Consider the following 23,551-nt stretch of genomic DNA (forward strand, 5'->3'; position numbering starts at 1 on the left):
TTATAAAAAGTTAGACAATCCATGGATATTTTCTGGGTATTTTAACAAATTACAAGTTTCACTAATCTCAGAAAGCACTTTAAAAAGATGCCCCTTTCAGTAGCCCATAATGTAACTGAGTAACTCCATTAAATCACTTAGTTTTATGTAAATATATCTTAAATTCCTTATACATCTCCAAGCTGAGGGTGTGTGGGAGGGTGGGCTGGGCAATAGTCTCTCTCCTATGTCCTCTAAATAACATGGTTCATATAACAATATAAGCCAATGGATAGAGAAGCCACAGAAGAGATATTTTTAAAGGCTCTAAAAGGTAGAAAGTGTTACAGTAAATTATCTTTTTAGAGATGGTGTAAAAAACAACATATGGTAAGATCTGCAGAACCATGGTTTTCTCCGTAGAGTACAAGTGTGCATCTTTCCTTCTGATTATCTGTCCCGTATCTAATTCTCAAAGCTGTTGTTTGACTTTTCCAATGGCTGACATATCCAACCACTGGCATCATGCACTGTATCCAAGTTAACAGTATTTTCCCTACTTCTAGACTTGCCCCCTTTATGTTCTCAGTGCTCTCAGAGGCACACATGGATATGTCTCAAAATCATGCCACAAACAGCTGTGTTGTCATGAGTCCTATCAGAGAAGTCCTATGCCCAGTCACCAGCCTCTTTGTAAAACAAAGTCCAGAGTACCAAGGTCCATGCAAACTGCCATCTTCATGGAAGCATCCCCCTGACCCTGCTGTCACTCACCAAACCTTTCCAAGGCATCAGCCATTGCCTGGTTTTTCACCATGTCAATGAGCCCCCGTCCCAGGCAAAAGTGTGGGAAGATCAAGAACACAGACTTCAAGATATCATTGATGTTATTCAGCTTCTAAAAAAATAAGACAGAGAAAGGAAGACTGAATGTTATTCATGATTTAAGCTAAAAATTTATCAAAGTCTGAAATATATGAGTGAAACTAACTATTGATTCCCCTGAATCAAACTGAAGCTTTGAATTCAGATAGCAATAAACAGCAGCAGCCACAGCTAATGATATATAACACAATACAATTCTGTGCTTTAGAAAATTTGGAATTATCATACTGAGTATAGGGAAATATGAGTAAAGTTTAGAAACACAGTGATGTTTAATCAGAAGCAAATCCATGACAAAGTATTTGCTTAGCATTTTAAAAGCAAATTGCTCATGTCTGAGTCAATATTTCAGTTTCAGGATTTTGTTGGAATTTTAGAAGTTCTTGAATATATCAAGCCATCAGTGGTCAAATATCCAACAACTGAGTAACCTGCCACATGCTAGATGTATTGTGCTAAGGCACGGGAGAGGCCACAGTTATTAGGAAACAATGTCTACTCTGAGGAAGAGGGCCATAGAAACAGGAATTTGGTACCTAGCTGTATATGTGTTGTTCTGAGTCATGAACTGAGGACTCTGGGAGCACAAGAGTAAGAGCACCTCCTATAGGGCAGGTGGATAAACCTTCATGTTCCAGCTCATTCTTCTTAAAGGATAAATGAGATACTACCTGACTGTGATGGAGAAAGTGCATTCTAAGACTACAGAACTATGGCAGGTTTAAGGGAAAACTCAGCTGAAACTTTCAGTGACTCAGGGAAAGGGTGTGAGGGGAAGTATGTCCCCTGGCCAGGAAAGTATGTCCACCTCTTAAAGTCTTTGTGTGCTAAGTTAAGGTATCTGAAGAAAGGCAATGACAACAGAAGGACAGGGATACTCGTTTAAGAGATCAGTAATTGGAAGAACTAACAAGGCAACCAGTCGAATTTGAGAAAGCAAAAGCAAAGCATTAAAGAAAAATTAACAGTTGCCAGTTACCCTCTAGGGTGTCAGGGATGGCAAGAAAAATTTAGGTTCTAAGAAGTAATTAGGATGAGTCTAGTGTATTTGTAAATTTTCTGAAGGCAATTGAGAATGTGAGGCCAGAGTTCAAGGAAACACAGGGCTAAAGGCATAGAGCTGAGAGAACAACATAAGACAAAGAGAGATGGTAGTAAAAGCCTCCAGCATCACCCAGAGATAAAATCTAAAATGGAAAGCAGAGATGGCAGAGGACTGAAAACTGGGAAGAGCAACATTTAAAAAGAAAGGAGTATAAAAAACTTGTCAAAGTCTGAACAGAGAAATAGAAGGAAAAGGAGAGAGGTGATATGTAAATCCAGGGTAGAGAGAATCTGAAAAAAGGGCAGGGAAATTTGTGGTGTCAACACTGCAGACAAGTAGAACAAGATTACGATGCAACCAGAGCCTCTGATTCCCACAGACCTCATCCCAGCAGGAGGCACTCTTTATGGAGAACTCACATTGTTGGTGAACAGCTCCAGTACAAAAGTGGCCACACTACCATTGATCCCGATAAAGAGGTTCACACTGGTGAGGACCACGTAGGCGGTACTGGGGATCTTGAACACAAAGGATGCTGGGTACATGAGTGGTGTGATGGACCACCTGGTGAGGCACAAAGGCAAATGTCCATTAGGTATCTCCCTCCCATTAGGCACCCTATGCCTTACCCACCGATATGCCCCACCCAGAGGTGCCTTACCCATACAGCAAAAGTAGAAGGGCTAACACAGGCAAGTTGGTGGAGGACACATAAGACTTCTGCTGGAAGCAGATGAAGATGATAACGACCAGTGTGGCAGGGACCACGTAGTTGCACTAAAAGTGAAACAAAGGAACCAAGTTCACCCCTACATCAAAGACACAGCACATTCCAAGTCTTCACTATCATCAGACAAGAAAGGGCAGACAGACATAATGAAGAATAACTTTGATTTAATGAGGCCACGTAAACTATTAATCAAAATACTGGACAATACATTTTGACAAGCATTTTACCCTTGGCTGATTTTATAAACTACATGCCCTTTCTGTCTTTCCAACAGCTAAGCCAAGGTGTCACGCTCAGTAAACTTACTGAACGATGGATTCCCAGTCAGAGTAATTTCAATTTCACAGGCAGCAAATAAGCTTCCATTATTCTTCCCAAAGATGATTGTGTCTGTCTCATCATTAATGCTGTATTATAGTCTGCCCAAGTTCAATCTCACATGTAATCTATTTATGAGGTAAGTGCTTATAACATGAATGTCAGAATTGTTTCATCACATTGAGAATAATCTTAAAGTCTGTCCTGACAGTGTATCAAGCATTAAAATGCAGAAATAAAGACTTGACCATGGAACAATTATGAAAATTCATAGCTGGCAGAGCAAAGCACAGGCAGGAAGGTGACAGTGGGTTTGTCAGCTGGTGGAAGAATTTTCAACATCAGACCTCAGGGCTCTCCTCAGTCCCATCCTACTCAATGTTTTTATCAACAACTTTGCTTAGAGTGAATTTCAGAGGCTCTAAATCAGGGAGGGACAGATAAGTTACAGGCAGATAAGTGATATCCCTGTAGGATCTTATAGTTCATGTCTGAATCTCTTATGCTTAGCATAGTCAGACACATAGTGAATACTATGTGTTTAGAGAATGGTAATTACTAAAGCAATTTAAAAAAAAATGGATACTAAATAAGATTCAGTTTAACAGGGATAAATATAAAGCTTGGATCCAAAAAAGGCAATTACATTAGCATAGAATGAAAGAGACCCATTCAACAATCGTTCCTGTGAAATGGAGATTTTGGTTCACCAGCAAGTTGCCAACAAGACAGAGATACTTCCAAAATGCGATAGCCTTGGGCTAGGTAATGGAAGTATGAAATAAAGACCAACTCCTCCAGAGTCATGACTATTCAGTCCTGAACAGCCTGAACACAAGGTTAATTCGGGGCTTTTGTGTTTCAAAAGGGACATTAACAATATGGAGCATAGCCATAGAAAGGCAATCAGACCAGAGCTGAGAGGCCTGCTATCCTCAGCACAGACATCATCATCATCGTCATCATCATCACTCACATTTGTATAGTACTTTAGAGATTACAAAGTGTGCTCTCGCAGGTCATCTGATCTGGGATGGCTTAGGTTAAATGAAAGTTGTCTTTAAATATCCAAGTGGCTGTGTACTAGGAGAAGAATTAAATTTGCTCTCTATGGTTTATATAGTTCATGGAATTCAGAGGGAGATATATTTCAACTCAACTTTACTAAATTAGAACTTTAGAGTTTTTAAGTCCTCCATATTGATCCAAACCAGAAACAATTAGAGCTACTGCAAAATCATGTTTACAATGGATGGGCAAACTTCTGGTAAAATGTATAGTTTTCAAATGACAAGATGTATTTCCCAGCAAGGCAAAGAATACCCTGATTCTAAAAGTTAAAACCTACCAAACAAAGTAGGTTGAAGTTTTGACTAAAAGTCTTCCACCTCAGTATTTCTTTGTAAAGTTTTCCCTTAGAAAATTAGTGATATGCTAGTGGTGATGGTATTAACTTCAGTCACAGGATGGACGGATTTTCTCTCTGGTGTGAAATCAGCTCTGTATTTAACATCACGTCTGGTATCATGGGTGTGAAGAATTGCATCTACCTATTCCTTTTTCATTCATCCTCAGACTGGCTACAACAAGCCCCAGTGAGAGACAGGGGTTCTTTCCTGCAATCACTAGCTCTGTTGGAGATTTCTAAAGTAGCAGCAGCCCAGTTTTCTTACCATATCCCAAACAAAATTGGAGAGCCAGTAGATGACAGGCTTCACCCCACTGATGAACTGCAGGTGTTTGGCCTTGCTGACCCGCTCCTGGATCAGGAACACAACAAAGCTGGCTGGGACGAAGGACATTGCAAAGATAACACAGATGGACACGAGGACATCCACTGATGTGGTCATCCTGAGGAAGAATAGAGGGCAGTGAGGATATGCAAGGTCACTGATACAGCTGAGGACAAACCCAGGAGGACACACAGAGAATATGAGATCTGCTGCACAGTCCAGCAAGAAAAATCCACTCATCAAATACATTTATCAGGGTTAGAGATGATTATTTGCAAATAAAACAACAAGCAACCTGACAATTAAAATGCACAACTGATTTCACTGAGGTCAGAGAGTCCACTGCCATAAAAAAAAAAGTTCCAAGGCAATCTAAGAATGGCCTACTAACACTCACTTGGGTGTGTGTGTGTGTGTGTGTGTGTATGGCTTTATAAGAGCAATTAGTTTTTCTCATATAGAACTAGGGCAGCTTGAAAACTAAAGTAAAAATATTCATGTGGAGCAAGTCAAAAAGCTGTAAGTAAATTTGAAAACAGCAGTATGAGTTTATCAATCTAATACAAAAATATTCTATCAGACTCTTTTAAGAACGATTTTATAAGTCCATTAAACAGGATATAACTGTGTATATAAAAATATATATATAGTATATAAATTGGATTTAAAGATCCTAGTGACATATATTGATATCCTATATGAATTTAATAGAAATAGTAACTGTGCCATGGTCCACACACAGGAAAGTACCTGACGTGTGCTGAATATCAACACTGTGCTGATACTGATGGGCAATTTACATGAGTTGCCTCATTTAACATCATTATCTCCAGGAACTCAGAAACCAGACTCAAACACAGCCCTCTATGACTCCAATTTGAACTAGCTCCTACTGACTTTAAACTTCACACAGATATATGCTCAATTCAAAAATTAAAAACACAAATTTTTACCAAATTTAGAAACAGTGGCTACAAAACAAACAAAACTGACTTTTTTATTAAACACTGTGTTAAAGGCAAGTAAAAATGTATTAGGGTTTTATTGATAAAATTTTTCACTTCAGAGAATTCACTAGATGCTATAGTTCTAGCATCTGAGTCACTCTCCACCTTCCACAGCTTCATGCCTGCCTGCCAATTCATCTACTGATCATTTTCTGCTCAGAGACCTATTCCCCTTCTCACCACACCCACTTAGACACAGTCACACTTACAGGGCCACTTCTGAGAGTTGTTGCTTGGTGAGATTCAGGGGGTGATTGAAGGCAGTAATCCCATACTGGCTAGGGTTCTCTCCCTTCTGCAGGTTGGCCCGGAGGATGGCATTGTTGATGACATTTAAGAAAGAGCTGATGGCATGCCAGCCCTTGTTGTTGAACCATACCTGAAATCAGATAGACCAGGTAGAAGATAATGCTCCCAAACCCTGCTTCTGAAGGTAGGTACACTCACAAAACATGTATGTAAATTTCAGAAATTCCAGTCAAATGCCAAGGAAAAACAGTACAGTTGGAGAAAAAAGCAAAATAACAGCAGCTGAGGTTGCCTGAGTACTGACCATGTGGCCAGACACTGATGACTATTTTCACCACAGCTTTAAGATGGTCATGATCACTGTCACCATTTTATAGATTAGGAAACTGAAGAGATAGGTTAAGTAACTTGGTCAAGGTTAAGTAATAGTCACAGATATACATTTGGTGTATCTAGAAGCAAAGTAAATTAGACTGCTTGTTTCTGTTATGAGTATCCCTACCAATGTTATCATGAACTGAAAGCACTTCAGGGCATACAAGGTTATTGTTCATCAGGAAGCTATGAGAACAAAGTGCTTTACCTTGACGTTATTTTTTGTATCCAGTCCTGTCATAAACCTTCCCAGGCTGCTGAGAAATCGATCTGCAGAACTGTCCTGTGAACAAGAGAAACCAGCCTCAGGTGGGACAGTTCACAGGGAAGGACAACTGGACAACCCCGTGAAGAGCAACACCATTGCTGCCTTTTTCATTGAAATTAAATTTGAAATCACTAGATAATTGGTTCCCAAGAAACAAGTGACCAGAAATCTAATTCACTGATGTTACCATGAGCCACAAGTCTTAAGGGAATCACAGGAACACCCTGTAACTCAAAGTCCCAAAACACAGATGTCTGGCTATAACTGGGTGCTGAGAATTCTTCAAAATGTTCCCCTGGTGTCATCCTAAGCCCCAAAACTACACTCAATGCAGAAAAGAGTCAGACATGAGAGGTCTGAGCCTCAAAAGAGCAGATACAGATGCTAGGACTATTGCTAATGCCCATGATCTGAGAGTCCATGTCATCTGAGCTTCCCAATTCTCATTTAAAACTGAAATACACAGTAATTAATGAGTGTCTGTCAGGTCCTGAAGCCTGCTATGAGTTTAAAGAAAATGACCCATTTCCTTTTTAACCATCGATTGTTTTAGAAAACTATAGTTGAAGCCCAATTTACTTATCCACTGGATAAACTGATAAACAAGCTATTCTCAGAGCTTTTAAATCTGAATTTGTTCTTGAGCTATCCTTTCAGTTACTAAATATACACTAAGTTCAGTCTTGGCTGGTATAAGATCACTAAATACCAATAATGGCTTTGTATTCAAAAATCTTAAAAACAAGTGGCAAGGTAACCTGCCAACTACTCCCATATACCAGCAACTTTGGACCCATCTCCCTGACATGTCCTAGGATGGATAATGTACCTTGGCTAGCTTCAAGTGCTTCTTCATTTGCTTGATGGCATCATTAACTTCATGACTTGGAGGAACTGACGGAGAATTACTGGCACCCAGGGAAAATCCACCATACCTAAATGAATGGCCTAACATTAAACACTCATACACAGTATCATTCAGCAGCAGGTTCCACTTGAGTATGTGCATGCTTCCTTTTCATTGCTTATTCAAAGGAGGACCAAAGTTAGAAAAAGTTACCACTTGCCCTCCTCCAAGGGACTCTGGCAATCACTTAACTCTCATGGTTACTGTACACAAGGAAGGGACATGGGCCTGATGATACAGTGAGAGATCTGAGACACTGAGGGAAGAATGGTCATTCCACTCACACATGCTCCTCTAACCCAAGTAGCTCAGGCCTGAACTTGAGCCTCAAGGCCAGCAGATAGGGATTCAGGGTGAGTAGTGAGGACATTGGTCAGAATAGGCTAGGAAGAGCTTATAGACAGAGTTTATAGACAGGCTCTTCCCTAGCAAATGTACCAATAGAGGGCACTCCTGCTCTGCTCAGTTATATGGGTGTTGTCCCACTGTGAAAAGGCAAAGAGGAAATATGGGAAGCAGTAACAGAAGCTAAGTTTTAAGGTGGCCAAGTATCTCATTTTTCATGAGGTATAAATTGGCCTCAAGGATTTTTTATTTTTTTCCAAAATCCCACCTTTCCTTCAAAACCTATAGGGATAAATGACTTCAAGAACCATGAAAATAAATGGCTTTGATGCCTCTAATTTCATCTGAGACCTATTTAATGTCATTCTGAAGACTTGATCCTTTGGGATCTATTTTGGGGGAAAGTGTAACTAGCCTATTTCCAACACAACATTGTGCCTCCTATTAAATCCTTAGACCCTCTAAGAAACTTCCAGCTCTCCTCAAGTTAATCAGTGTGCCAAATACCAAAGGCCTATGAAGTGGGAGCTGGGCATCAGCAGAAACACTAAAGGCAAAACAATCCCCAAACCAACCACGTCCTGGGATTCAAGATACCTGCATTGACATCACTGTCTGAACTAGGATAAGAAAAACAGAAGAAAGCAGAAAATGTGGTCTACTTACCTAAACTCATTCACCCAGATCTTGTTCTTTAAGCTGCAGAAAAGACAAAGAAGCCATACATCATTTCAAAGAAACTTTGCTCCTACTATTCCTGATGACACAAAAGGACTAAGTATGTACCTGAGGGTACAACACAGGGAGAAATAATCCTGTGATCAGGCTAGAGTGACAGAGCTTTACCAAAGGAAAGAACCCAAATCAGCATGGATTTCTTCCCTCCATCTTAAAACCTTTTTATTTATAAGAAAATCATACTTTGGACTTAACCAATTTAAAACCTTTCTAATAGACAAAGATGTGACTGAATTAATATTTTTTTCATCCAAAGTAATACTCAACTATGGATGACATGGAAAGGTTATCCTTTTTCCTGGAAACTCACAGTAATTATCATTTGAGCATACCCTTGTCACTTAAAGTCAAGAGTCTCCGAACCAAAAGGCCCCACTCACCAAGCAGGAATTAGAACAAACATTTCCCAAGCATCCACTAAGAATTCAGCACTGTGCTGTGAAGCCCCAGGAAGCCACACGGCCTTGCTAGGCTCCACTGCCAAGGCAGCCTCCTGAGCTGGCCCAGGGCTCCCTCTTCATGCCACACATTAGCATGCCTTTTTTTGTGGTAAGAACACTTAAGATCTAGGCGCTTAGTAAATTTAAGAATATAACACAGCGCCACTAACTGTCATCATAAAGCTGAACATTAGATCTACAGTATTTATCAGATGCACAGCACTGAGACATTAGCAGGCAGCCTCAACCTTGAAGCTCACAGACACATGTTCATAAAACTTATTTTTATTAGTTTGGGAGAAGACAAGATGAGGCACATAAGGCATCCTTCCCACACCCCTTAGTTAACTGTTTTTAGGCCTTTAATTTCTCTAATCAGGATTGATAAAAACAAGAGTCAGGTGTAGTAAATAAAGACCTTTTGGCTATGATCTGCACATATGTCTTCACCAGATAATCTGAAATATTTCTTCCCGTCAGGTTCTGAAGGATGTCCGCAGTGTTCTGTTTTATCTGTTATCACAGAAAAATCAAGCACAAGTGTATTTATGGACCATCATTTGGACAAGGGGCAAAGAATACAGTGGCAAAGGTCCCTCAAACATGTACCACAGGGTGACAGGACTCTGCCCTCAGGTCCAGGTACAGCCTTCAGTCAACCACCACCACAGCAGGTGCATCCTGCCCTCAGCCCTGGCCTTTCACTTACACCAAGTCAAGCTGTTGCCAGGAAATTATCCTGAACAATTAGAAAAGAGACAGTAAAATGTGACTCTTTATAGACGCAAAGGGTTTTAAGGGAGCAGCACTACACCTATTGAATTATTTTATTCTTTGGAGTTATACTTCTGATTCTATTAGCTGTTATTTTAAAACGAGGTAACAAACTTCTTAAAGTTTTCACATCCATTTAAAATTGTTTGTCCTCACCCTGAATCGGGATGTGAATAAAGTGGCAGAGATACTTAGCACAAGTTAGCCTCGTCCTAAAATTGTTCTCAGGAAAAAAATAGCTCAGAACTGCTCCCACACTTAGAGTCTCAGACAGCATCAGAGCTTTAAGACCCACATTAGTTTCATGGACCAGCCTCCCCAATTCAAAAATTGAAGAAACACCCAGAGACACAGAGTGGTCGTCTCAAGGTCACCAGCATGTCTGTGGAACAGCCAGGGATAAAGCTGGGCCTGTCACAGCTTGTCCCATGACACCACTAATGTGAGAGAGACCAGTGTGTTTTCCACAGACCACTGATCTATGTTGTGTTCTGGTTTTAGTTCAGATGTAAACTAGGCTGACTTTTCAAAATAGAGAAGCCAGCTAAGCACCCTCAGATACAAGAACACCGACGTCCAAGTCCCCTTCCTTCAAAGCTCACATGTTTTTCCCTATAACAAGAATTAGAGACTGAAAGAGACACTCCTAATGTAATATCAGCCATTCCTTCTTCCCAAGCAGAAGCTCCCAGCCCACCCCACATTCCCATCTTCTCAGTCACACCCTGAGAGTGACCCACCTGTGGAGGAGGTAGGCCCCCTGCCCCCAGGGGACATACAGGCAGCATCTTCTTGATTCTGTCGCTGCTACACTGGCAGGTGGGTGAGGGGTTCTCCATGGTCCAGTTCCCATTTTGGAAGAGATCCATAATGGTCTGAGGAACTGGGCCGGTGGTCCATTCCTCCTCCCCCATTAGGCAAGGCATGTTTCTGCAAAGGGATGACATCAGAGCAGGATCAACTGAGAGGGCTTGGCCTTTCCTGTTGCCTTAGGAACAGGATCAATCAACCACTACCACAAATATGCATCTGTCCCTCAACATTTGGAAAGTATGAGCACAATCTCCCTTGGTTATTTGAGTCCCCAACATGTTGTAAGCTCATTTTACAGACATGGATGGTGGAAGACATAGAGGCTTTAAAAATGAATATACTGAATTGCATCAGATCAATTCGATCCACCAGCATTCAGTTATTCACCCCCGTGCTCACTCAACATTCACTGAGCATCTACTATGTGTCAGACATTGATCTGCAATTGTGAGAGCTAGAGGTGCACAGACTGCCTCTTTTGTCTCTGTAGGTCAGCTGAGTACAGACCTGGATCTTACAGATCCTTCCTAGGTTGGCATTATCTATCTGTGAGTCTATACTTTCAGTTGGTGTGAGATGAATCTATTCTACTCTAATCATTTCATCTCATTCTTCTATCTTTCCTACAAAACTTCCAAGTGGAATAACATCAGAAGTCTTGTGAAATCCAGATAGAATGTCTTTATGTCCTTCTCCACCTTGGTCCTTGTGATATTTAGGAGCCAAAATTGGCTGCTAGGATTTACTTCCCATTGATAATCAAGTACTAACAAAAGTTTATTATGTACTTAATAAAAGGAGCAAGTAAATGGCAGCTGTCCATTTAGAAATCTGCTCTAAAATCCTGTATATAGTTATCACACTCACTCATGTGTCACTTGCAGGATGGAGAACCTGAAGTCAAGGTCTCCCTTCTCTAATATACCTATATCAACCCACACTCCATAATTTCTCAGAGGGTGTGATTTATCAACCTTGATTGCAAATGCTACAAGAGAATGGAAACTTGAGCTCGCGAACTCTGTCAGTTTAGGACTAGGGGGAAAAGCCTCATCTCTCTTCATTGTCTTTACTCACCAAGATCCCAGAACATACCTCCCCCACATAGATATCCATTTAGAGTCATATGGGTATGTCACTGGATTTATTTATACACTGCCTACTTTCTTAAAAAAAAAGATTTTGAGGCAAGTATGATAAAAATATGCAACTCTAAAAGAAGAATATGTCCATTGTTATTCAAATTAACACATCTTTTCAGGTTGGGAAAGTGAAGAATGTGAAGATAAGAAAACTGCACATTATATATAGTGACAGCCTATGCTCTGCCCTGAGCAACAGGAGTTAGAAGGAAGAGAAAATAAAGTGTTATTTTAAATTAAATATTAATTTCTAGAGAGGTAAACATTCATATGTCTCTTTGCAGGATGTGAGAAAATCCCCTTACTCTGCCCTATTGTTCCTAGATGGTCTGATTTGATTACTGCATTAGCTTTTTTTAAATGAAAACTCATTCAAAGGACAAACGATGGTAGTGACACAGTAGCATTTATCGTAGCTAATAAATGAGGCACATCAGAGATCAAAACAGGTGAAAAGCACAAGAAATCATGAAGGTTTCACAGTTCAAGTGGCACTCACGGAATTGGGTTTCCTTCCATACACCGAGTCCCAAAGCCAGGATCTTTGGTGAGGGCATTCAAGAGTTCCTGGGTGGCCAAATCCTCAGGAGCATCATTACTGTGGACACAGGACAGGCAGCCAGCTCAGCAACATTTAAGCCAGGAATTAGGGGTTGGGGTGACTTCTTTCTACATAACACACTTTATTAGGCACTTCCTGTAGTGCGCTGAAAATAAAAATGACTAAAACTCAGAAGCTACTGGAAAGGACCTCAGATTCTGACCACATATTTGGTACCAAGGTAACATTGAGCACTCGAAGGTGGAGCTTGTATAAATAAGTAATATGTTTGGAGGTATGCAAGGGTGAATTCACACACATATACACATTACATATATATAGTTACTGTAAAGAAACCATTCACAATTGACAATCCAAAAAGTACTTTCACAATTATCCATTAGGCAGAGACCATTGGAATTTCCTAAGAAAGGGCAAACATTTGATTGGTTAAATGTTTGCATAAACAACGAGAAGACACAAAGAATAATGAGCACAGGTTAGAGACACAAAACAGGTTTCTGTTCTACAGACTAAGGTAATACAGGGTCAAGAGCTGAGAAAAGAAAGATAAAGTAAGCCTAAACAAAACAGGAAGGAAATATGGGGTTAGAAAGAAATAGACCAATTCACAAGTATACATAGTTCCTTTCTATTTTTTTAAGCTTCTCTTTTACATCATGACACACTTATCTCATGTAAAAGTCTACAGATAGTATAGGACTGAAGTAAATTCCATGTAACAAGGTGGAGAAATCCCTTTGTCTTTTTGTTTGAAGTACTGGATTTTCTGGCATTTTTGACTAAAGAACAAACATTAGCTAATATCTAGAACTTAATAAATACAGTAATTGTTCAGTGTAGAAACAAGAATCTGGAAATACAATACTTGGATAGTATATGGAAGCCCTATGATTAAATTTCAAACTTAAAGCATAGCTATGAAAATTCAAACATATTATAGCTCAATCATAGATTTTTTTTTGCAATGCAGATTATTTATGTAAGACACATATGACTGTTCCTGACAACAGCAGTATAAAAAGAAGCTCAAATGCAGAAATAGGAGACTGGGGTGTTATTCCAAGTTTTGTTCACTGCTATTTTTTACAGCCAATATTGAATTGTGTAGGGGCTTGAGCTGATAAAATCCATCTCACCATGTAATTCCTGAGCCCACCTACTGTGGACCCCAGCATAGTAAACACCCTGGTCTCCCTAGCACTCCCTTCTCCCTGAACACAGGGGGCAAACATACCTGACAAATGTGTACTGTTCACTGTACATCCAGGGCTGAAGTTCCAGGCTGGGGTACTTGCCAAAGGGTGGCACAATCAAGCTGAACACCAGGGCAATGCAGACAAACACAGCTGGCAGGACAATCTATAACCGAGGTAGAAGGGGAATAGGGAAGCCGGAGAAGAGGGATTTTTAGAAAAAAGGCCAAGGGGCAAGCACTTATGAGTTCAGCCAGCTTCCTGGACCAGCAAGCATGCCAATGAGCAGTAGAGGGCCTATAGCTGAGCTCTATCAGGACATTCTGGATGGCCTGGAAGCAGTGGAGCCTAGAAACTAAATCTCTACCCACCAGGCCATTTCTGGAAACTGGCAGCATGAGGACAGAGGCCAGATGGATACCAGGAAAAGGCACCATGTTGAAGACTGCACAGAGTGAACACTGGCCACAAGGCAGGGTGACTCTGAAGACCTGAGGAAGCCCACACTGGGCCTAAGTCCAACTCCACTTATAGGGAAGCTGAGAAAAACATCCCTGGAACAGGACCCTGAAGACCAGAAGCTTGGTTCTGTCTCTACTACAAGTGTGTCCACAGGAAGTCAGTGCCCCCCTGGCCTCAGTCTTCTTGTTTGTTATCTGTGAACTGAGACTAGGTGACCCATTCAGGTCCCACACTCTAAAACACACTCTACACCAATGGCCCAGTGATGGCTCAAGAGGCATACTATCTAAATCCTCCTGGTACCTCCTTAAACACTATACCCACATGTTCTCTAAGAACAATGACGTACATACATTATAAGGAAACCCTAAGTTCCTTCCATTTATTGCTGAGGATGTTATCCTTAAAAAATAAAAATAGAAGATTCAAATGCTATCCCTAGTTCTAATATTCTGGGGTTTCCATATAACATCTTAACACTGAGTGATTAATTCTGTGGAAAGTACCAAACTGAAAGTTATCTCATTTAATTATCATTACAGCCCAGAGTAGTGGTAGCATTATCACTAATCAACAACAAGGTAATTGAGGCTCAGACAGACTAAGCAACTTGCCCAAGGCCACAGAGACAATAATTAGCAGAACCAAAATTCAAATCCAGGTCTGTATGCTCCAAGCCCAAATAGTCTTGGCATTACCTATGTCATCTTTAAGTGTAAAGATCAAATACAAAGGATTCTCTATTTTGTTATCTCTTCTATCAATTTGCAGTTGACCAACTTAAAGAAAAATCAAGTTTCCAATAAATTCATATATCAAGTCCACCTGCATATATCTATCACTTCTCAGGTTATATAAGTTTAATTTGCCTGGCCAGTTTTGCTAGACTCAGTCCACGTTATGACCTCCTCTATAATAAACTAAGGCCCACTCCCTACAAAAAGTAATTATTCATGTAAGGGCAGTTCTAAGCATTGACTCACTTTAACTTTCATAACCCTATATCCAGATACTAATTTTATACCCATTATACAGATGAGCAGATTGAGGCACAGAGAAGTAACTTGCCCAGTATCAAGAGACATAACTGGGATTGAAATATAGATAACCTGACATCAATACTTGTATCTTAATTATGATGCTATCCTGCTTTCATTGGTCAGCAAGCCTGCAGCTCAACCATAAAGCCTAGTCCTTAGCCTGCACAGCACCTCTCACCTGAGCAAAGAATCCCTTCCGACTCCGTCTGGCAATCAGCAGCCTCTTCCACAAAAGGGCCATGAACTGTTGCTGTGTGAGTTTCCAGCCCTTCACCTGGTAGGAGCCTTTGCCATCCATCCCACTGAGCAAGTCTGTCTCTCTAGATTCTGCAAGAAGTCAACACTGACGGTCAGCTATTATCTTAGGTTTTAGATATCATCATGTTCCTCCCCATGGCTTCATCTTGGATTTTTTTCCTAAAAATTTTATAGAAATCCTTATCTTAAACTCATGATTTGTAACCTAAGTGCTATAACATCTTACCGGCATTTGCTATTTTTCTTGCATTCTCTTTTATATTCCCATCAAATACGCAGGAAGACACTCATCCAAAACAGCTACATCTGAGCACTACTGGGTTGTCGAAAAGTCATGAGCTATTTTTTGGGGTTTTTTTGTTGCAAAGTGTGTCATGACTTTTCCGACAACCCAATATTAACTCTAAAACTCACCTTTCTGACTCTTTCAGGATCATTTGTCCATTCAAAAAATAGTTACTCAATAATGATATACCTTATGTAAGAATCAGGGACACTACAAAAGAGATAATAGATTCAGAGGATTGAGGGACCAGCTGAGAAAGATCGCAGCTGCATGAAGGAAGTGATGAAAATAGGCTTGTTCAGGTTTAACTGACTGGAAAAGGGCAAATGACTTTTCTCATTTTCCCACTTCCCTTTGGACCCTACAATTGTGACTCTAGGCCATCAACAGAAAACACCAGCGAAAAACAGAGAGAAATTCACTAACAACACTGGCACACAGATGTTATCTAAACATACCTGGGTCTATGTCAGAATCATTGGGGTCAACAGCATCATCTTCAGTAAAAGGGCGAAGACAGCTCTGCTTATCCCCAAAGACTCGTCTGTTTCGTCTTGCTGGCAAGGTGCCATCTGAAGGCAAAGAGAAGGATTCCCAAATTGGACTTCATTTCTAAAAAAAACACAACCCGCTGCATCTCTAACAAACTTAGACATGAAAACTAAGAATGCAATGAAGCAATTCAAAGGGAAGGGTGAGACAGCCTGCCCAGACAGCGTGTAGCCCCCCAACCAGGGGGTTACCTGAGGTCTCAGCATCCACCCCACTCTCTTCAGCCACTTTGAGAAATATCTGAAAAATAAAAGTGGGAATATTAAAAGCACCTGTCATGAAAGCACCCATTACTACCAGGATTATTACATAACTGATGGCATGTTAGCCCCTAAATTAGAAGTGGCATTTATAATAACACTCTGGCCGTCACTTGGAACTGAAACCATTTTTAAGCAGAGAGCATTTCCTCAGTGGTGAGTGCTATCAATCTAGATAATCATTTTCAAAGTAAAGTTACAACATTAAGACACTGCTGCAGGAAAAAAAAAAATGTGTTCTGAAACTACAGGGAATAACTTCTTCCTGGTGATCACTTATCAAAGACAGAACAAACAGAAGACAATCGATCACCAGAAATCTTATGGCAGGGATGCAAACATCAGAAGAAAATCTGAACTAGACCAGGGGTTTCCAAACTCTGAGCTATAGACCTCTCCCTAGGAAGCATGCAATTAAAGAACTGACATCAAGGCCTTCCCTCCAGAAATTCTGATTCAAAGACCCTGAAGCTAATTTTTAGAATTTTTATTGTCAATAATATCCCCAGATGATTCTGCTGCACAGCCAAGCTTGGGGATCATTGGGCCAGACAACTTTTATATCCCTTCTAACCCTCAAGGTATATGAGATACAGTCTCTCTAAAGGAAGGCATTAGTGCACAGTCAAGAGAGTAAGGGATTTGAAATACCAACCCCCGATTCTGAATCCTAGCTCAGCATCCCTTTGTGTGAACTTTCTCATCTTGTTACAAGGACTATGGGAGTTACAATGATATAACAACAAAAGATACCAAGCTCAGTTCTGGCACAGATTTTCCATACATGTTGGCATTTTCTTCTGCCTGGCCGTGACAGTCATACCAGGGAGTACTTATAATACTTCTTTCCTGTTATCCTTGAAGGATAACACTAGGATCTCAAAAGATTAACAAGGGCCAACATTATGTAGATGTCAACAACCTAAGAACTAGACAACCAGTTCCACGGTAATCCTATTCCCAGTGGGATTGCTGGCTGCCTATTTAGAATTGAGATTATTGGCCCTATTACTTCTGAGTCAGTCACTTAACTTACTTCTTCCAGAGTAGTCTCTGAGATACCATAACTAGAGATGCCCAGGTCTGACAGCCGGTCATCAATCTCATGGAAAAGTTCCACAAAGGCCCCCTCTTTGGCAGCTTCATAGGGGAGTACATAGGTCAGCTCATGCCCAATGTCTTCGACCAGCCGGGCCTCAGCCACATGCTTCCTGATGAGGTTGGAGATAGCAGAGACATCTGTAGGGACGAAAGCACAAAGATGGCTGAGCCTGTTCAGAGGACACACATCTAAGGGCCAGCCATGCCCCCTAACTTTGCTTACTCTTCAGAAGCTGCTACCCATACACCACAGCTGCCCCAGATATGTAAGACATTCTACATGTTCATCTCTGTCCTGAGTGTTCCTGGGGCAAGGACTATACCTTATTCACCTTTGTCAAGCACACTGTGGATTCTCAATGAATAGGGGGTAGGTAGGTGGATGAATGGATGGATGAGTGGATGGAAGAATGGGTGGGTAGGTGGGTAAGTCGGTAGGTGGATGGTTGGATGGATGGATAGATGGATGGGTGGATAGATCTATAGTTACATGGGCATGTAGCTGGGTGGGGTGATAGAAGGAATGATGGATGACTTTTTGAGGTAGAAAGCCTGGTATCTCTTGCCTAAAGTCTAGGACTCTTCAATGGAATATGTCAATAAAAGAAACTTAAAAGATTCTTCACTTTCCTACCCTTTTAAAGAAGGCTATTTCTATTTACCTCAATAGAGGGGTAATCAAGTAGGTCATGGCAGAAGTCCACCTGGAAAAACCGAGCTGTGGGACTGGGCAGAGGTGGTCCAGGATAAAGGCTTCTTCATCTCCTCTACATACCTCCAGAGGAAAATCCAGCAGCTATTTCTGATCTCCTGGGCTCTCACTCTCCTTAGGTCCCGAGCTCCAATCCCTCCCCATTGGCTTGGCCCTCAGTTCCTCATCCCTGGCCTCCAGCATCCATCCCTAAAGGGATCTCCCCAATCAGCTACCCTGTGACACTACCCTGCCAGCTCCCAGAAAAAGCCCCAGGCTCCCCAGCAAGCGTTAAGCCAATCTGCCACCAAGCTGCACCCTCTCCCAGCCGCCCAGCCCCAGCCCAGAGCAAACCTTGAGTCAGCGCCACCAGCCTCTGCACCTCTCCTCCTCTGCCTCCACTCTGCCCAGCTGGGAGAAACTCAGGCACCACCTGAATAAGAAACCCCAAAGTCCTTACCGATGGTCAGTGTGTCACTTTCATGGTCGCTGCCCAGGCCAGCATCAGAACTGCTCTGAGAAACACTGTCCTCCTGATGGCAAAGAAGGAGGTGAGAATGGGTCAGGGACCAAGCAAAGTACAGCCACCACCACCTTCGCCAGAGGGGGCTTCCAAAAGGCTCTACTGTTGAGATCTGGAGCAAAATGCTTCTCCTGGGAGGTATGCAACTGGGCAGCCATGGCTTCGGAGGAACTGGCAGACCTGCAGGCTATGTGATGGTTGGTTGGAAAGCAGAACTGGCCACAGAACTGTGGAACTCCTATGACTACTGTGACCTGGCATTCACTGACCAGCTCAGCCATGGGATGTACCTGGCTAGTTGTCTAGTTCAGTACTTCCCAAGCTCTAATGTGTGTTTAGTCATCCAGAGACCTGATTAAAATGCAGATTCTGACTTAGTAAGTCTGAGTGAGCCCAAGTTTATACATTTCTGACAGGCTCCCAAGAGACCCTGATGATACAGACCTCTCTTTGAGTAACCAGGGACTAGTTAAAAGGTAAATAAGAGAACAGGATTGGGATATAAATGTTTCAGACACCACTGGTTTGAACACACAAAATAAATCTTGAGCATGTACTGTGGTACAGAAGAAAACGTACCTGATGTTTGGTTCTGGGCAAACTTCTGGTATTTTACCTGCCAGGTGAGCTTTGAACAAACTATAAAATACCTACAAGTCTTACTTCCCTTATCTAGATAATAATATATGCAGTTTTGTGGTTTAAAAGTTAGGGTCAATAATATTTAAAGCTAATGAACAGGAATGGCAGGTAATTCTGCAGCCAAGGCTCTTACTCTTGGAAAGTCTCTTTTCTTTGACAGAATAAAGTCCTCTAAGAACCTTCTTCATCTCTCATTGTACCTTCATAGTAAACAGGAAATGAGATTTAACACTAACATGATGTGAACAGTGGCCTTCGGAGCTTTCTACATAAGTTGATGTGATTCTGATGGGACCACACAGAGCAGGGAGATGGTGACCTCAAGTAGCAGAGGAGGACAAGCCATTCATACCCAACAAATCCTGCCCCAGACCCAGGCCCAGCCTGGCAAGACAGCAACTCACCTTTTTCAGGTATGATACAGTGCTACTACTATTTCTGCAGGAGCTGAGGGAGGATTCCACATCCTTCTTGACCAGAGTCAGGTAGTAGCCTGTTCCCAGCTGGTTCTTCAGAAACAGGGAGGAGCCCACACAGCACAATTTCCCATGGGAAATTATGGCAATCCTGTCCCCCAGGATGTCTGCTTCATCCATGTGGTGTGTGGACAGAATAATGGTACGACCTGTCCAGCACAAACACAAGGACATGGGCCTGTAAGTTCTCACTGATCACAGTAGAGCTAGAGAAATCTTAGCAGGGGTAAGCAGAAGAGAAAGACCTGGAAGTTTGTGTGACTATGGCCTGTAGGATGACAATGCCATGAGTACAGCTTCTGCATCCTCAGAAATAAAGACAGGAACACTTATGGGGAATTTGCTATATGCCTGGCAGTATAGTAAGTGGCTTCTATGCATTCTCATTTAACTTAACTCTCTATGATGTGGGCACTGTAACTATTACAGATAAAGAAACTGAGGCAACTTGGATGACTTTTCCAAGGTGTAAGCATGAACTGGCTCCAAAGTCCATGCTCTTTCAAACCAAAAGGTGGTAACCTAATATGCCTTCCACATCTCTAAGCAGACTGCAAATCATGTACCTCTGTGCCTCCCACCTATTCATTTACTCATCTGCTCTTTTCACACATAAATTTAATGCACCATGTTTGGGGCAGAGATGATCTCAGGAACCTTAGGCTATAGGGAACAAAGTTATAATACACAGGTGTAAGATCTATGCTAGAAGTGGCACAGGGAAGCCATGCTTTTTATCCCCATTTCTTTTCTTCTTTCAGGTCCTTAGGTAACAAAGCACAAACTTTAAATGTCTTGTAAACAGGGCCTTCCACCTCCATGCCATGGGAAAAACAGAGTTTTGAGAAAAGAAGTTGTATATTTTTCTTGAGAAGCAATTTTGCTGCTCCAGCAACACAGCTGTGCTTCTCAAGATCTTCTCCATCCCACCCTCCCAGTCAGAACTCAGAACACACACTCATCAGTTACCTTGTCGGTACTTCAGCAGCAGCTCCCATATTCCCCTGCGGGAGTAAGGGTCCACACCAGCTGTGGGCTCATCCAGAATGACAACCTTGGATCCCCCAACAAATGCCAAGGCCACAGACAGTTTTCTCTGCATTCCACCTGTAAGAAAGATATAGAGAGGTTCCAGGACCAGCTTTAGACAGTGAGCAAGGGCAAAGGTGGTAAGAGATAAATGGGGGAACTCACCTGGGGACAAGTCAGGGACACTTTTCTGACCCATCCACTCCCTGCCAGGGGCCCCAGGACAGTTTTTTTGTGTGTGTGTGTGCGTGTGTGTGCGCGCGCGCGCGTGTGTTGGGTTGGAGGAGAAGTGGGGAGAGCAGTTCTATGCCTCACCTGACAGCTGACTTGTTTTGCTTTTCAGTTTGCTGGGCGGCAAACCAACGTCCAAGGCCATCTGCTCCATCTCTGCTTTCACATGCTTCTCCGAGAGTCCTTTAAGGCGGGCATAGAACCAGATGTGTTCTTCAACAGTCAGCCTGGTGAACAGAGGGGGAGGTCAGCTCTGGGGACTGCAGGATCCTGACCCAGAACAGGAAAGAATATGCACATTTCCCACCCAGCCCTATTTTTTGAAAATTTTATCAATTTATGAAAAAGAACATCCAGGAAGGATTCAAGTTAGAACAATAGTTAGCAACTACATCAGTTGCACAAGAAGCCAAAGCTGAAAAACGACAAGTCACTTCCAACCTATTCCCATCAGATCTGGGCCCTGTGCATCAGGCAGTTGCAACTTGAAATCTCAGGTATTCAAAGGGCCCACCTTATAGCCCATCAACCAAGAAGCTAGTTCAGTGCTGGTATGAAGCAGCTCTCCCAAAATGCAAACAACCTCAGACCCTGACAGTAAGGAGTCCCCCACGGAGGACAGGAACCCAAGCTGCTCACTTTAGAGAAGAAGAAATTGGAGCCCAGAAGGGAATCTTGCCCAAGGTCAGAAAGTTCAGATCTTTCTCTGATCCAACAGAAGCATTCCCTGGGGGCACTACTTGCTGATGGGGCAACCTGAAGGGAGCCAATGACCTGAACAGAAAATGGCCAGCCATGATAGGAAAGGTCCAGAGGTACTGCCAGGCCTGGCATAGAGCTGCAGCTGGCACCAGGGAGGGTGGGGCAAGAAAGAAGATACGCTAATGGCACTCAAGATGACATTAAGGAAGAACCCATCCCCCAGACCCCATCAGCAGCTGGCTGGACTGATGTAACATCTCCTACCTGACAAGTCAATTCACTTCCTACTTGTCCTAAAACAAAGAACAACCAGGTCTTTCAACAGGTAAAAGGAGGTGAGGCCTGCCGCTCCCAAAGGAAGTAAAATGCTCAAGTCCCACTGTGCCCATGATTCATGACACACACAGCCAAGGAGGTCTGCTCCTGAGGTGCTGCTCATACTCACATGTCAAATAGTACATTATGCTGGGGACAGACCCCCAGGTTCTGCCGGATGGTGCTCATCTCGGAGCGGATGTCTTTCCCCAGAATGTAGGCAGTGCCGGAGGTGGGAGGGAACAACCCGGTCAGAATTGACCTGAGGACAAAATTTAAAAGTACATGAAAATGCCCCATCCCAGGTTGTGGAGTCAGGACAGATAAAGCAGAGGTATCAATCTTCCAAACACCATTTCTTCCTAATGGATCCTAACACATCCTCACAAAGCAAAGATGTCTTTGCTTCAGTGAAAAACAAGGAGTGGGCCTATGTGTTATAAGTGGAAATTTCAGTTCAAGCATTTTTTAAATAAAGATTCTAATCCAAAATGGAAAGTACACTTTAAAACATACATTTTACATTCCTAAAATCATATACATATAAAATGGACAGACCAGAACAAATGATTAATGACAAAAATAATTTTTGTGTAGGCAGTAGGATTTTTGTGTGCCTTTTAAAAATTTTATGCAGTATTCATAGTATATTGATTTTGCATTAACAAAAACAACAGAGACAAAAAGCGATAAAGACTATCATCCCCAAAGAGATACCCTTTGCAAAGGTTAAGGGGCAATATTGAAAACCACTGATGCTAACTGGTGTTTTACGGCCTGTGCTTCCTTCTAAAGCTGCCCATCATAAAAGGTCCTTGTAGGTAATCATATATATAGCCAGCTGTCCAACTGCTGCTCACATCTACTTAGACAGTGTTCCTGGAAATTACTATCTCCCTCCAAAAGACGTAACTTTCTACAATCTTGCTTCACAGTTCCGACCAAGTCAGCTCAAAAAGAGACCCTCTCAGAGCTGTCACAGTCTGAAGTTCTAGGAACACTGCAGAATTCTAAGAACTAAATGGGAAATGTCATCAAAAGGCTCCCTGCCTGTTTTACATAGGAGAAATTAGTATTCAGCAAAAACCACTACCTGGAAAGCACTCTCATGAATAGGTGTTTTTATACTTGTCATCTCCTCATATGCTCTGTCCTAGCCCAAGTGCCCAAGCAATATCCTTAGCTATGAATTCTAACTGTACTACAGAAGCTTCCTGGCTAATCCTGAGAGAATCACACCCTCCTCTTACATGGTGGTGGTCTTCCCAGCCCCATTGTGGCCCAGGAACGAAGTGATCTGGCCCTCGTAGAAATTCAGGGCCAGGCCATCAACAGCAACCTTCATTCCATCTCGATAAACCTTCATCAGGTTCTGAATGGACACACCCAGCTTCAGGTGTGTGGGTTCTTCCTCCATGCAGACTGGGAGAAGAGAGAGGCCAAGAGAAAGGAAAATTAAGTGTAAGTATAACATAAA

At 42.0% G+C, this 23,551-nt stretch overlaps 1 protein-coding gene across 2 annotated transcripts in view; it reads right to left on the minus strand.

Moving 5' to 3' along the window:
* Positions 1-23,551, minus strand: part of ABCA1 (ATP binding cassette subfamily A member 1) — a 117,059-nt gene that overhangs the window by 11,369 nt on the left and 82,139 nt on the right. Inside the window, exons 19-40 of one of the 2 annotated variants that reach the window (XM_054689633.1) lie at positions 23,325-23,496; positions 22,205-22,336; positions 21,142-21,284; positions 20,767-20,904; positions 19,726-19,946; positions 18,511-18,589; positions 17,401-17,603; positions 16,296-16,344; positions 16,011-16,124; positions 15,187-15,335; positions 13,548-13,672; positions 12,248-12,346; positions 10,534-10,723; positions 9,438-9,532; positions 8,508-8,540; positions 7,419-7,524; positions 6,530-6,604; positions 5,907-6,076; positions 4,631-4,808; positions 2,571-2,686; positions 2,329-2,473; positions 754-877 (exon numbers count right to left, since the gene is read on the minus strand). In XM_054689633.1, coding sequence (XP_054545608.1) covers positions 754-877; positions 2,329-2,473; positions 2,571-2,686; positions 4,631-4,808; positions 5,907-6,076; positions 6,530-6,604; positions 7,419-7,524; positions 8,508-8,540; positions 9,438-9,532; positions 10,534-10,723; positions 12,248-12,346; positions 13,548-13,672; positions 15,187-15,335; positions 16,011-16,124; positions 16,296-16,344; positions 17,401-17,603; positions 18,511-18,589; positions 19,726-19,946; positions 20,767-20,904; positions 21,142-21,284; positions 22,205-22,336; positions 23,325-23,496 — 2,856 coding nt within the window. Of the gene's footprint in view, positions 1-753; positions 878-2,328; positions 2,474-2,570; positions 2,687-4,630; positions 4,809-5,906; positions 6,077-6,529; positions 6,605-7,418; positions 7,525-8,507; positions 8,541-9,437; positions 9,533-10,533; positions 10,724-12,247; positions 12,347-13,547; positions 13,673-15,186; positions 15,336-16,010; positions 16,125-16,295; positions 16,345-17,400; positions 17,604-18,510; positions 18,590-18,616; positions 18,690-19,725; positions 19,947-20,766; positions 20,905-21,141; positions 21,285-22,204; positions 22,337-23,324; positions 23,497-23,551 lie in introns of both variants that reach the window. The other variant, XM_037495374.2, reaches the window with a different exon arrangement.

This window comes from Talpa occidentalis, unplaced genomic scaffold (genome assembly GCF_014898055.3).
Source record: "Talpa occidentalis isolate TD23 unplaced genomic scaffold, MPIMG_talOcc4v2.1 talOcc4.7, whole genome shotgun sequence".
NCBI lineage: Eukaryota > Metazoa > Chordata > Mammalia > Eulipotyphla > Talpidae > Talpa > Talpa occidentalis.